Source organism: Pecten maximus, chromosome 15 (assembly GCF_902652985.1).
Source record: "Pecten maximus chromosome 15, xPecMax1.1, whole genome shotgun sequence".
Classification (NCBI taxonomy): domain Eukaryota; kingdom Metazoa; phylum Mollusca; class Bivalvia; order Pectinida; family Pectinidae; genus Pecten; species Pecten maximus.
Genome location: NC_047029.1, coordinates 32,269,917 through 32,285,329, shown reverse-complemented (window position 1 = coordinate 32,285,329; position 15,413 = coordinate 32,269,917). Strand labels below are relative to the sequence as shown.

Sequence of the window (15,413 nt, the reverse complement as noted above, 5' to 3'; positions counted from 1 at the left end):
CCGCGTACGTATATATACTATGTACTAATAAATATATGCGGGTGGGTGTTCGTTGTTTACCTATAAGTCACATGACCTTTGATATTGGAGAGACGGGTACTTGTGAGAAAGTATAAAATGCCGACATGCAGGTTTCAGAGATACACTTGTCAAATATCGATAGGGAACACAAAGGGAAGATACCCGAGACAATCTCCGGACGTATTGACAGGGACCGAAAACAAGATGGCGGACGACAAAAAAGCGAAAATGGAAGAAACGAAAGATACAAAGAAGGACGATAAAAAGGCGAAAAAGGAAGAGAAAAAGGAAGAGAAAAAGGAAGAGAAAAAGGAAGAAATGAAAGATACAAAGAAGGAGGAGAAAAAGGAAGAAAAAAAGCAAGAAAAGCATGATGAAAAGAGGGAGGAGAAAAAAGAAGAGAAAATAGAGGAAAAGGTTGGCGTTAAGGACAAACGGAAGTGGCCGATGTCTTATCAGGAAGAAATGGAATATCTAACAAAGTTTGAAGGGTGTTACACATAAACAGAAACTCTCGTATTTAAATTTCTTCAAAATGGCTGACAAGTCAAAAGCTGGAGAGATAACAGTGTTACAATTCAGGGACGCCGTTCTTAAATTAGGGTTCCAGGGCAGGACACTGGAAATCGCAGTAAGTATTGAAACAATGTTTTAACAAATTGCGCATGCATGGGGAAATATATAAATAGTAATTTAAGGAAACAAATGATTAATTCCGGACATTATACCACCTTTTCATTGTCTCATTTACGATATACTCTTGGAGACAATTGGACTTTTTAAAGTTGATATTTTAAAAGCTGTCGATAATACTTACTAAACAATAGGCATTGTAAAATGTCTGGCTTAACCTACGGGACCTTATGAGACCCCATGTCTTACTCCCGAACACAATGCATTTGTAAACAATGACAAAGGACCCTGCTGTGATATTTCTTTTCAATGTCTCAGTAAGCGATTATCCGTAAACAGATTGTTTAAAAGGACAAGGGAATGCTGAACATGTCCTTACGATAATGTGTTTTACGTGTAATCTCGGATAGCTAAATCCTGCAAATTGCCAGTCTCGCCACATCGTGTAAAAGTTCAGACCTAACACTCCTGTTGCTATTCTAGTGTGTACTCGTTTTATGAGATGATTTCATTTATTCTTATTATATATATATTTACATTTTCATGAAGTTTTAGAGTCTGAAAAGGGTGTGAATAAAATTCTGAGCGTTCACGTGCCCTGATAAATATCCGTAGTAGACAGGCCCAAGTCTCTAGATTATTACAAGTACACAATTGTAAACAATTGATAATAAAACTGAGCTTTGTAATCTTACTCTGCAAGATAAGTTTGATTCAAGTGAAAACTAAGGGGAGATAATCTGGTATTGGAATTCTGATAATAGAAATGGTGGATTAGAACTGACATGTCAGCATGGTTTTAAGATAAGTGATATGAAATGATCTGCATTGTTTTGATTTCCGTCAGTAATTTTGCAGATAGTTCCTTGTATCAGGAAACACGGACACTCAAAACCCGGGTTCCTTGGTCGCTACATGCGTTAACAGGTTTATTTTTAAAAGTTAATCCACTTCAAGAGTCCATCTAACCGCTCCTCAATGCACGAGCATTTCCGGGGTTCGAAATGTAAATATTAGGTGCAGAACATGCACAGGCATTATGAAGCTGAACTCGTTAAAGAAATCAGACCCACACACATGGTATTAAGAGCTTGCTATATTTCTCGCCTTCAATAGTCTCAATGTCCGGAAATCTGTTATTTACACCGAGAGTGATTTACTAGGTCCTGTTTGTATAACAGGGGGATAGGAAGTATCGCCGAGTCACGTTCGTACTTCATAGATTTTATTGCCCGAATAGTTACCCTAACCCGGGCATGACGGAAGTACAGACATGATGTACGTGCATATCGTACCTCACGTGAATTGCTAGGTAATCTGCGTCACATGGTAATAGATATCGGCATCCATTCAATACTTGAATTTATAGTTCACAAACACAGAGACCTATGTCGAGATAACCTAGAGGTATGATTTATGGTGTCCTAGAGGTGTTGATGATGACGTATGCAGACATGCATAAATACAGTTGTATAATCACATGGACGCATTATTACAACGAGATCGATATATTTTACATCAAAGTGATCACGTGATTGATATTAAATAGTGTTATATCTTTATACACTGAATACACAATTTAATAATAACGCATTCAAACCAACAAAATATCCATTTCAGTTTTGCGTTTTCGCGCAATATTTTATTTTCTATTCTATATGGCCGTTCCTAGTTACCTAGTTACGACAGTACTGTCTTTCATATATTGCGTTCAATCACAATAAGTTTATGTCTGCACAAATTTTTTGGGTTATTTTATGTCCTTGCCTGCCATCAGGGAATGCATAGCAAATGTAACTAATCTTTCATTTGGGTATTACAGGATTTTGTCTTAAGGGGTGATGCTACATAGCTCAATCCAATTCCATTTTATTTCATGGGCCTTACCGCCATAGGTAAACATGGATACAAAACATACAAACAAGATACATGATTTGGAGAGATTGATATCTCGTAACTAAAGCATGATGATATATATTGTTATCACATCCACCTTCACGTCAGCTCTGACAGTCTCATGCACGCGCGCACCCACACATATCATACACCTTCGGTCACCTATGTTGAAATTATCAATCACTAGATATACGCATTTTAGATACATCACTCACTCATACACACAAGTACTTTATACATAGGCATGTGCATAATATATATATAAAGTCCCTTACACACATGTATCTGTTACCCTGATTACCTAATTCACTTAATTACACACAAGTCCCTTATACACACACGTGTACATTTCATCATTCATTTGAATACACGCAAGTGCATTATATCTCACGATAACATAGTAGTCTACTTACTAGTCCTGTAATATAACACTTCGAAGGTTCATATCGTGATTGTTTACGTTTATTATCGGATATTTGCATTTTTGTTATTTGTCGAGCCTAGAAGACTTATATTATTGGACTAGCTGCTTACCAGAAGAGTTCCAAAATCAAAAGCTATGGTATTTTGGATTGCATATGATTTGAATATGACACGTTTCTATAAAATCATAGTAGTTCTGAATTATTCAACAATCACACAAAACATAAAGACAAAATATCTAAAAAACAATTCGTAAGAAAACATATCATAAAGTTAAATAAGAATATAACATTTGGTGTGTAGCCGGAATACAAACATAGGAAGACAGAAAATATGATCTAAAACAAAACACTGTCAAAAAAACGATGAAGATAAATGTTTGAATTCTTGTCACGCCCTCTGTTATTAACACAATGGAAAAACGCTTGATAGCAATTGATAAGGAACCGTGACCCCGCCCCTGGTGTCAAGGTCGTATAACTACCCCCTCCCCGTGAGAAGTTTTTTAACGACCCACTAATGTTGAGCGTACTCTTAATGTCGTATGTATGTCATGGTCGCGGTATTTTTGTCTCACCCTTAAGTGATGTTCAAGCGATAAATGTCTATGCATTTAACCTTATCGCATTTAACGTTTTTAGCAGAAAAAATGCCACACCCGTCACTTCAGGAGAATCTGGAGTGTCAATCAGCTGCAGAGTTACGCAAGCAATTCACTGATTATGCCCGACACCCTTTTTTATACATCTTAAACCTGTTTCCTCGTATCGCCATGTAACAATGCAACACTTATGTGGTGTATAGATAGGCATTATACAAAGATGTAACTTACATTCCCTTCCCAAAACTCACCCGGGAAAAAATTAAAACACCAGAAAAAATGACGCATACTAATTCAGTCTAACTTCTTATTTTATCTTATCTGTTCAGTGTATTTTGAATGGATGAGGAGGGACAGGGAATTATATAATTAAACAACAACAACAGCAACAACAACAGGAACAGCAACAGCAGAAGCAGCAGCAGCAGCAACAACAACAACAACAACAACAACAACAACATAATCAGGCTCCATTTCTGTATTTTATTAAGTTCTTTAAATGTTGTTATTTTCAACTGAATATATATTTCTTATTCATTTCGAAATTAATATCAATACAGAAAGTAACTGTTTGTTTCATTATGCCACTGAAAACCACATATTTTTTGCTTGAAGCTTTTGATAAAACCGCGAAGATTTCAATGATCATTATTCTTATATATATTAATTAAGTTTGTATAACTTGTTTCGTAGTTGTTGCAAAGTAAATAAAGTTGATATTGAAGCAAAAATAAAGTCCACCTTTTTGAAATAGTTTCTTGTAAAAAACGTTTTGACCCCGACAGTAACGAGTTAGACATGACAGCCTTCTAAGTAACATCGAAGTACAGATTAAATAGGCGTCGTCCCCTTACAACAGATAAATGTCCCACAAAATCTCTGTTATATACGTGTAACCGCAATAAAGTGAGGACAGAGTTTAAATATCATTGATTTACGACCCCTTTATTACACCTTCCCCGGGTTATAAAAACAGTGGACTTCACTAGGGTGTCCAGGACGGGTATCTCGTAGACAAGCAGCAATTATTAGGTCACATACCACGCCCTACATAAACTCTCCAATCTTTTTTCGTCTTCTAAAAACGATTTGATTTCGAATCATCCCAACTAGTTTCATTATGTGAACTGTATGTCCAGTTTGGTCCGGACTGTATGTCCAGTTTGGTCCGGACTGTATGTCCAGTTTGATAATCCGGACTGTATGTCCATTTTCATTATTCGGACTGTATGTCCATTTTCATTATCCGGACTGCATGTCCATTTTCATTATCCGGACTGTATGTCCAGTTTGATAATCCGGACTGTATGTCCAGTTTGATTATCCGGACTGTATGTCCAGTTTGATTATCCGGACTGTATGTCCAGTTTGATTATCCGGACTGTATGTCCAGTTTGATTATCCGGACTGTATGTCCAGTTTGGTCCGGACTGTGTGGCCAGTTTGGTCCGGACTGTGTGGCTAGTTTGATTATCCGGACTGTATGTCCAGTTTGATTATCCGGACTGTATGTCCAGTTTGATTATCCGGACTGTATGTCCAGTTTGGTCCGGACTGTATGTCCAGTTTGGTCCGGACTGTATGTCCAGTTTGGTCCGGACTGTATGTCCAGTTTGATTATCCGGACTGTATGTCCAGTTTGATTATCCGGACTGTATGTCAAGTTTGATTATCCGGACTGTATGTCCAGTTTGATTATCCGGACTGTATGTCCAGTTTGATTATCCGGACTGTATGTCCAGTTTGGTCCGGACTGTATGTCAAGTTTGATTATTCGGACTGTATGGCCAGTGTGATTATCCGGACTGTATGTCCATTTTCATTATCCGGACTGTATGTCCAGTTTGATTATCCGGACTGTATGTCCAGTTTGATTATCCGGACTGTATGTCCATTTTCATTATTCGGACTGTATGTCCATTTTCATTATCCGGACTGCATGTCCATTTTCATTATCCGGACTGTATGTCCAGTTTGATAATCCGGACTGTATGTCCAGTTTGATTATCCGGACTGTATGTCCAGTTTGATTATCCGGACTGTATGTCCAGTTTGATTATCCGGACTGTATGTCCAGTTTGATTATCCGGACTGTATGTCCAGTTTGGTCCGGACTGTGTGGCCAGTTTGGTCCGGACTGTGTGGCTAGTTTGATTATCCGGACTGTATGTCCAGTTTGATTATCCGGACTGTATGTCCAGTTTGATTATCCGGACTGTATGTCCAGTTTGGTCCGGACTGTATGTCCAGTTTGGTCCGGACTGTATGTCCAGTTTGGTCCGGACTGTATGTCCAGTTTGATTATCCGGACTGTATGTCCAGTTTGATTATCCGGACTGTATGTCAAGTTTGATTATCCGGACTGTATGTCCAGTTTGATTATCCGGACTGTATGTCCAGTTTGATTATCCGGACTGTATGTCCAGTTTGGTCCGGACTGTATGTCAAGTTTGATTATTCGGACTGTATGGCCAGTGTGATTATCCGGACTGTATGTCCATTTTCATTATCCGGACTGTATGTCCAGTTTGATTATCCGGACTGTATGTCCAGTTTGATTATCCGGACTGTATGTCCAGTTTGATTATCCGGACTGTATGTCCAGTTTGATTATCCGGACTGTATGTCCAGTTTGATTAACCGGACTGTATGTCAAGTTACATAATCCTAACTGGATGTCCTTTTTCATTATTCGAACTGTATGTCCAGTTCATAATCCGAAGTGAATGTCCAGTTTGATTATTCGGACTGTATGTCCAGTTTCATTTTTCGGACTGTATGGCCAGTGTGATTATCCGGACTGTATGTCCTGTTTGATTATCCGGACTGTATGTCCAGTTTCATTTTTCGGACTGTATGTCCTGTTTGATTATCCGGACTGTATGGCAAGTTTCCTAATCCGAAATGATTGTCCTGTTTCATTTTTCGGACTGTATGGCCAGTGTGATTATCCGGACTGTATGTCCAGTTTGATTATCCGGACTATGTCCAGTTTCATAATCCGAACTGAATGTCCAGTTTCATTACTCGGACTGTATGGCAAGTTTCCTAATCCGAAATGATTGTCCTGTTTCATTGTTCGGACTGTATGGCCAGTGTGATTATCCGGACTGTATGTCCTGTTTGATTATCCGGACTATGTCCAGTTTCATAATCCGAAATGATTGTCCTGTTTCATTTTTCGGACTGTATGGCCAGTGTGATTATCCGGACTGTATGTCCAGTTTGATTATCCGGACTATGTCCAGTTTCATAATCCGAACTGAATGTCCAGTTTCATTACTCGGACTGTATGGCAAGTTTCCTAATCCGAAATGATTGTCCTGTTTCATTGTTCGGACTGTATGGCCAGTGTGATTATCCGGACTGTATGTCCAGTTTGATTATCCGGACTGTATGTCCAGTTTGATTATCCGGACTGTATGTCCAGTTTGGTCCGGACTGTATGTCAAGTTTGATTATTCGGACTGTATGGCCAGTGTGATTATCCGGACTGTATGTCCATTTTCATTATCCGGACTGTATGTCCAGTTTGATTATCCGGACTGTATGTCCAGTTTGATTATCCGGACTGTATGTCCAGTTTGATTATCCGGACTGTATGTCCAGTTTGATTATCCGGACTGTATGTCCAGTTTGATTAACCGGACTGTATGTCAAGTTACATAATCCTAACTGGATGTCCTTTTTCATTATTCGAACTGTATGTCCAGTTCATAATCCGAAGTGAATGTCCAGTTTGATTATTCGGACTGTATGTCCAGTTTCATTTTTCGGACTGTATGGCCAGTGTGATTATCCGGACTGTATGTCCTGTTTGATTATCCGGACTGTATGTCCAGTTTCATTTTTCGGACTGTATGTCCTGTTTGATTATCCGGACTGTATGGCAAGTTTCCTAATCCGAAATGATTGTCCTGTTTCATTTTTCGGACTGTATGGCCAGTGTGATTATCCGGACTGTATGTCCAGTTTGATTATCCGGACTATGTCCAGTTTCATAATCCGAACTGAATGTCCAGTTTCATTACTCGGACTGTATGGCAAGTTTCCTAATCCGAAATGATTGTCCTGTTTCATTGTTCGGACTGTATGGCCAGTGTGATTATCCGGACTGTATGTCCTGTTTGATTATCCGGACTATGTCCAGTTTCATAATCCGAAATGATTGTCCTGTTTCATTACACGGACTGTATGGCAAGTTTCATAATCCGAAATGATTGTCCTGTTTCATTACACGGACTGTATGGCAAGTTTCATAATCCGAAATGATTGTCCAGTTTCATTACTCGGACCGTATGGCAAGTTTCATAATCCGAAATGATTGTCCTGTTTCATTACTCTGACTGTATGGCCAGATGATACGTTAATCAGACAACCTTGATTAAACCCTTTTTAGATCCTTTCAAAATGATCAGTATAGCCACTTATAAGTAAATGACCAGGGGTCAATAGTATCTTTGACCAGTGCTAACAGTAAATCGATGAAGCGTCTTGCTTTAGATCGGTATTACGTGAAGTGACAAAAAAGTTTCCTGATGTGGGTATGGTACTGTTATTTAGATGTTTACTGTGTGAATGCGGTACATTAGGAGGAAATGCTGAGCACCTCCTATGATACAAACCAGCATGTCTGAAATGTCCTCTTCAACAATTATAAAAATCGAGTTATCTCTAAAAAGAATCATTCCTTCACAAAAACCGATGAATATTAATGTTATAATGTCCGCCTCGCCTCTCAGTGATGTACGTACATACAAGGTAGATAAACTATTTTTTATAAACAAATAACCTACTCGTCCAACGAAACTCCTATGTTATCAAACTCTCAGAATTAAATCACCATCTCTCACGAGCCTGCTAGACAGTGATGTGAAACACCTAGCTACTTGGTGATTAATCAGCTTCAATGGAAAGCGAAGAGACAAAAAAAATTAAATTAGCCAAATCAGTGGCGCCAAAAATATAGGTTATAGCGACCATAACAATGTCACACGAGGCCAAGTGCTCCTGTTTGAGATCTCTCCATCCTGTTATGTGGGCCGTGACTCGTACACTCGCGGTATCAATAGATTGAGGTAAAGAAGTAGGAAATGTAGACAGAAGGCAACCAATACCTGACCGGATGTTGTCACGACTGGGTTACCAAAACGTTTGTGATAAAGCATGTGTATTCTGTGTACGTCAAACGTCAGGATGTTACAGGCCGCGTGCAAAACTACAGTTAAACACTCCAAATCAATTTGCATCTTATCCAAAAAGCTTCCTCATGAGCCAACATTAATAATTAGCCCGTATCATGCTAATGGTGTACATATATATGAATATATAAAAGACATCACTGCTAATATTTCAACTAATATTAAACTTTTTGCAGATGATTCTGTGTATTTAATAATAGATTATCGATAATCCAGCACAAGCAGCACAAGCTCTAGCGGATGATCTCTTTAATATTGATGAATAGGCAGGTATTATGGACATTAAATTAACCCTAACAAAACGAAATCAGTTATCTTTTCAAGGAAACACAACTGACATCAGCCTCCAATGACTTTCCAAGATAGACAAATTACAGACACAGCAGTTCACAAACATCTTGGACTTACACTACAAGAAGACGCAACATGGAAAGAACATATCCTTAATACAACAGAAAAGCCTACAGTAGATTAAATATTCGTCGATACATAAGATTTAAAGTGAATCGTAAGTCTTTAATGAAAATATACACATCATTTATAAAACCAATTTTAGAATATGCAGACATAATCTGGGATAACTGCACACACCAATCAAAACAATTATTAAAATCTGTTCAATTAGAAGCAGCCAGAATCATTACAGGACTCAGATCAGGAACATCACAGAATAAATTATATGAAGAAATTGGCTGAGAATCTCTGTCAGATAGAAGAAATAAACACAAACATATAATGATGTACAAAATACTTCATGAACAATCACCCCAATACTTACAAGATATCCTTATTCCCTTTATTAACAACCAAAATGATAACCCGTGTTCCCTAAGACAATCACGACTGTGGCAATACTCCTCTATGCAGAACTAACAATTACTTTGACAGTTTCTTCCCCTAAATCAACCAACAATGCTAATCCTGTCCTCTTTAACTCTTCTTCCGGTTCTGACAGCCTTTCAATTCAAATTTAATAATGATATTAATGCTGGATGTGAATCACTGCAATGTTCAAACTTGAAGGAAATAGAAAGGCTAATATCATTATTTGTCAGCTAAGAAATTCAAGTAGCAATTTAAATTTTGATTTATTTAATGATCATTTATTAAACTCTCCAACCTGTGCCTGTGATATTGAAAATGAAACTGCTTCACATTATTTCTTTGATTGTCCTAGGTATAATGCTATTAGACATTCTCTGTTTACCTCAGTAGATAGTTATGCAAATCATAATCATTCTAATATTAACACTTCCTTGTAAGGTTGCCCTGACTGTGATATATTTGTAAACATACAAATATTAAATGATGTTCAATTGTTCATTGGTAAATCAAGACGCTTTAATATCTATATGCTTAAAATGTATAAGCCATGATATTAAATTAATTGTGTTATATTAATATAGCATTATATTATATTGTACTGTATCATATTATATACACCTTATACATTATACATTCGTTTTTGTTACATTTTCTAACTCAAAAATGCATAAGTATACATATAAAATTCGTGAAAGATCCCTCCATTCTCATTGGTCACATGTGTCATCAGTTGAGTATGATAAGTCTGTTGTATATATTATGTGAAGTAGAGAGTCTGTTGAAATTTGTTTTTTGCTTGATAGTAATTTTTCTGACAATTTATAATATAATCTTACATTTATATAGGATATTATTTTCGCTGAGAGTTTTGACAGGCACTGCCTGTCAATATCTGATTCTTGTAGATATAGTTTATAGTGTGAATGTTTATGTTTGAGTTACCTCCCTTAAATGTTTGTTATACAGGTATAATTTAATTTTGTATGAAACACACATTTTCATTGGCTGAAATAATTTTGTTATACATCCAAAACAAAATTTTTGACGTTGCGAAATGTAACGTCATTTTTGATTGGCTGATGACGTTGCGTAATAATATATCACATAAAAGAGTCCGCCAAAGAAAGTGAAATATCTTGGTGTGTACATGTATAAGACGAAATTAAATTATAAGAATTAACATAAATTATTTTTTCTGTTATCCAGTCATAACATAAAAAACTGGAGTGTACTCTCTTCATAAACCGCTTCGCGGTTTATTTAGAGTACACTCCAGTTTTTTCTGTTATGACTGTATAACAGAAAAAATAATTTATGTTGATCCTTAATTTTTTTCCTTTCATAGTAAATTCATACATTTGATATATATATTTATACGATCCACTTGCCACCTTAGGAGATAAGTCATATAGGCTTGGCCTGTTATTCAATCCTTTTGATTTATACCATCGAACGTCAATACAATTTGTTGAAATGAAATAATGATAAATTGCCTATTGTATACTGAACATGCAGTTTGCTTACTGGTGGTCATGTAAATTTGCATAAATGATGCGATAACTATGAATATGCATGTTCATGCAACCGTGGAATACCCATAAATCACCATTGATGGCTATAATTATCAAGGTGAGGTAGATACTATGCTGTCTTATATCATAAGCAGCTCAAACACACAGTAATTACGTAACCGAAATCTGAATTCACGTGCGAGTTTTAGATACCTCAAGCTTGCATCTTAAAATATGAAGTGACATGGATATTTTTATTGTATTTTTTTTGTGGTTTGAGAATGTTATAATGGCAATAACAAGTCTTATAAAACATTGAATTGTCAAGAAAGGGTATTACACGGTTTATAAACGAAGAGGGCAAGTGTAGACAATGTTCACCGGCGAATACTGTGACCCGGTAGGAGTTGTTGCCCCTGAATATTGTTTGTGTATAAATATCTACATTTGTACTTTGATTTTATATCAACAGCAGATGTTTGTCGACCTGAACCCCGACGAGGACCGCGTGGTTACGATAGACGAGTTTATGAATGAAATGTGTAAAGAAGACAGTCGAAAAAGAACGTAGGTATCCGTGATGTGACAATCAGTTATGATTGGCTGGATTATTATTACGTACATGTATCTGTGATTGGTTAAGTAATTATTTCATGGTTAAATTTGATTGGCTAGGTGATTTTATTAGTGATCAATAAAGGCATTGTATACTTGTTTATGATTGGTTAACTAATTGTCTAGTTCTTATGATTGGCCAGGGTACTTTTTTTTTTTTTTTTTTTTAAACATATTTTTATTGTTAAATATAACAATAGGAATAGGACACAAGTTATCGCAACTTAAAACGCCGTATGAGTGTACTCATACCAGAGACGTGTATATCTCTGCTCATACAGATCATGTCAGTGATTGGCTAATCTATTGTGAGTACCTCTAGATTTACCGGGGAATTGTTATGGTTAGGGTTGTTGTGTGATTTCTTTTACTATTTTCTATTAACATTTCCCGTCTTTTTAGGGTTGCCTTGTATCTTAAGTTGATTTTTAATCAAATCCACGTCGTTTTAACACCTGGGATTGTAAAATGTGTTTGTTTACGAAATTTTTACAGAATTGTATATTGTTGACACCATTTTCTTAGGGAAAAGTTTGAAAACAGCAGAAAAAGTTAAAATACATATACCCCGCAAAATGACGGCATTCTTTTCCAATATTCCGTTATCTACCCTTGTTTTTGCTGTTCACAGGGAGAAAGACATGCAGGTGATTTTTAACCAGTTGGATGCCAATAAGGATGGTTTGATAACTCCTGACGAAATCGCCTTATGTCTGAAGAAAAGCAATCGTTCTATGCTCGAGGAGAACATTGAATCTATGATAAAGAAAAATGACCATGATCGCGACGGAGGCCTGTCATTTAAAGAATTTTTGGTAGCTGCAAAACGGAAGTAAAATATTATAAGCGGAAGTGACGTTTTAAGAACAACGTAAAACGTAGGAAGTTGTACGATATAGTTAGTTATCATTTATTTAGTTTATTTACCAAGATATTAGTCCGAGATGATCTTATACTTTGCCCATGGTCAAATGTCTGTCATACAGTGTATACTGTCAAAGAAGAAATCTGATATACCGAACACGTTTTGAGGACAGAATATCAAATCAATTTCTGACTCTGATTCGTCAAAAAATTTAATGATAATTTTGTCGGGAGAATACACTAAAATGAGTGTATTTTAAAGGGATATTCGCATAAAGTACAATATCATATGATGATTAAAAGAAAATAAAAACAAATCACAAAAGCATCTTGTTTTTATGGAAATAGTAGGCCTCAATTTACTGATATAAGCATATTATATCTTATTTGTAGAAACGTTCGCCCGGCCCCTATTGCGTCATAACATATTTGTAGTTTAGTTTAAATAGTATTTATTTATATTCAATACAAGTGTACATATACATTGCAAATTGTACATTGGTGAGGGATCTAGAAACAAGCTTAAAGCTTATATTAATCCATTTCCCTCTAAGGTTCGGCATATTGGTGATTAGTATGGTGGTCGAGATACAAATACGGTTTCATAATAATAAACAGAAAATAATTACTTTGACAAAAAGGTAAATTATGGTGAAATTTGTAGTTTAATGACCGAACAGTATGGAATATGTACATGTATGTACACTTTAAAATCGACAAGAAATAAGCCGAACGAATTTGCGACCTCAGAAAAAGGTATATGTTTCAGTGACCCCTCAGTTCCGGATTCCCTAATGCGCTATATTTAGTCGGTCTAATTTTATATTAGCCAGTGGTATTCCCACTAATTTCGCTTGTTCAACCTTAACACAGAAAAAAATATCTTGATGCTGATAATAATTAAAAAAAAACTCAGCTGAAATTGTTCTTGAAAGGTACAGAACAGCCAGAAATATTCCATCTTGTGCGGATCATACCTTTAGGTACTGATCAATCACTTTATTTTATCTAGTTCATTACGTCATCTATAACGTCATTTAAACTTGCCTTACACGACGGTATAGGGACACGAGCAGCTAACATGTTTGTGAATTCTTTGTATGGCAATGGACAGTCTCGCTTAGACTGTCGGAGTTGCCTCCCGTCAAACGACCATTATGAACTGGAATTCGTGGAGAAAACAATTGAAACTTCGAGGACGAGTTTCATAACATCAAAGCTACTTAAAAAAACCACATACACACTTATCATCACATAACTTAGAAAACTTACATCTTGGCAGATTTTAAAGCCAAATCTTGATTACAAGATCAGGGTTGAGTGTTTGTTTGTCTTAAATTGTTCCCTGCTTGCAGCTAACCACAAAGTCACCGTAGAGAAGACACTGTCAGTATCTAGGTGTAATGACCAATGGTTTTGACAGACTGCACTGTCTAGGCAAACATTTTGGTATATACTATGACTAGTTTTGTGCCAAGCTTTGAATATCTGTTCGCTTTTAGAACTCAACATTATTATTTTCTATATAAATGACCCTTACAGTAGCGTATGTAAAACAAGCATATAATTTTAACGCAGTAATTGTGACGTCATCAATACCCATGACATCACGCGGTTGATCGGTAGTGAGACGGTAACGTTAATACTCGCCTATTGATACAGTCAATGGAAATGGATTTCTGAAAAGACACACCGGCGGTAATCTTGAATGAGGCGACTAATGTGAGAACCAATCAGATATGGGTATTTACTATCTTAAGACGTGAATGCGGTCATAATAAAATTGATGCACCTTTGATAATGTCTTTTATCTATGTTTATATCTAATTCCTAACTGTCTAATACGTTAATGTTATATTGTTTGCGAAACCTCCTTATGGTCTAACATGTAAAATTTTTCTAGCTTACAAAAATTGCGGAACAAGTAATATCAACTTATATTAGTCACGCTAGCTCGCCCGCATTTAAACTCGCGAGGAGTCTTAGTGTTGGAGGAAACCGGAGTACCCATAGAAAACCCACGTGATCAGGCAGATGACGCCTAACCTTTTCACTTCCGATCGGGAAATCGAACCCAGGACGACGGGCGAAATGCAAATGTGCCCCCACCCGACAACCCACGGTCTAAGTGTTACGCATCAGTAAGTAAATAACCACTTACTATTCATTCCCCGATATCCAATTAGAAATGAAATGTGTTGATGAAAAGGACTGGGTTTCCTGTTGTCAGTATAATGTAACCGGAACTGACGTCATACTGCCATGTCTAGATATGACATTTCAGTGTGGTGACACTATAAAATTGATCTTCTAATCCGTTATTTGTGGGGAAACTTCCCCAAATGACCTGAGCTGTTTCGAGGAAGTAGAACACCAACTACACTTGTTAATACCTGTCACAGGTCTCTATCTGACCTCATCGACACTTTATATGAGTAGTGTTTTCGTCAAATTTAAGCAGAAATATTGTCTTCATATCGATGCCTCTGCTGAGGATCGAACCCAGAACACATCTGATGTACTAGCCAGGCGTTGTGCTGTCCAGTCGAGTAAGTAAGAAGCATCTAGTCTTACTATTTACTGGGGTTCAATACTGCTCATCCGAGAAAAAAAAGGTTTTCCAAAAGAGCGAAATTTATGGAGCAAAATTGAGTATATTTCGGTCCTAGCATTTTGGCGAATATAAAGAAATCCCAATTTCAAGTCTGTCTTTTTGTTAATTGTGAAAAAGAAAAATTCTTTCTAGCCGAGTTGGTAGAAGCAACATTTATTTATCAGAGTTACTGACACATGGACTGATTCTACAAAAGTCACACACGCCAA

At 36.7% G+C, this 15,413-nt stretch overlaps 1 protein-coding gene across 1 annotated transcript; it reads left to right on the top strand.

Moving 5' to 3' along the window:
* Positions 1 to 99: 99 nt before the first annotated feature.
* LOC117344214 (caltractin-like) lies at positions 100 to 14,765 on the top strand. Its single transcript, XM_033906885.1, has 3 exons — positions 100 to 652; positions 11,584 to 11,678; positions 12,358 to 14,765. The coding sequence occupies exons 1-3, from the start codon at positions 557 to 559 to the stop codon at positions 12,560 to 12,562; spliced, it is 396 nt and encodes a 131-aa protein (XP_033762776.1). The 5' UTR covers positions 100 to 556; the 3' UTR covers positions 12,563 to 14,765.
* The last annotated feature ends 648 nt before the right edge of the window (positions 14,766 to 15,413 follow it).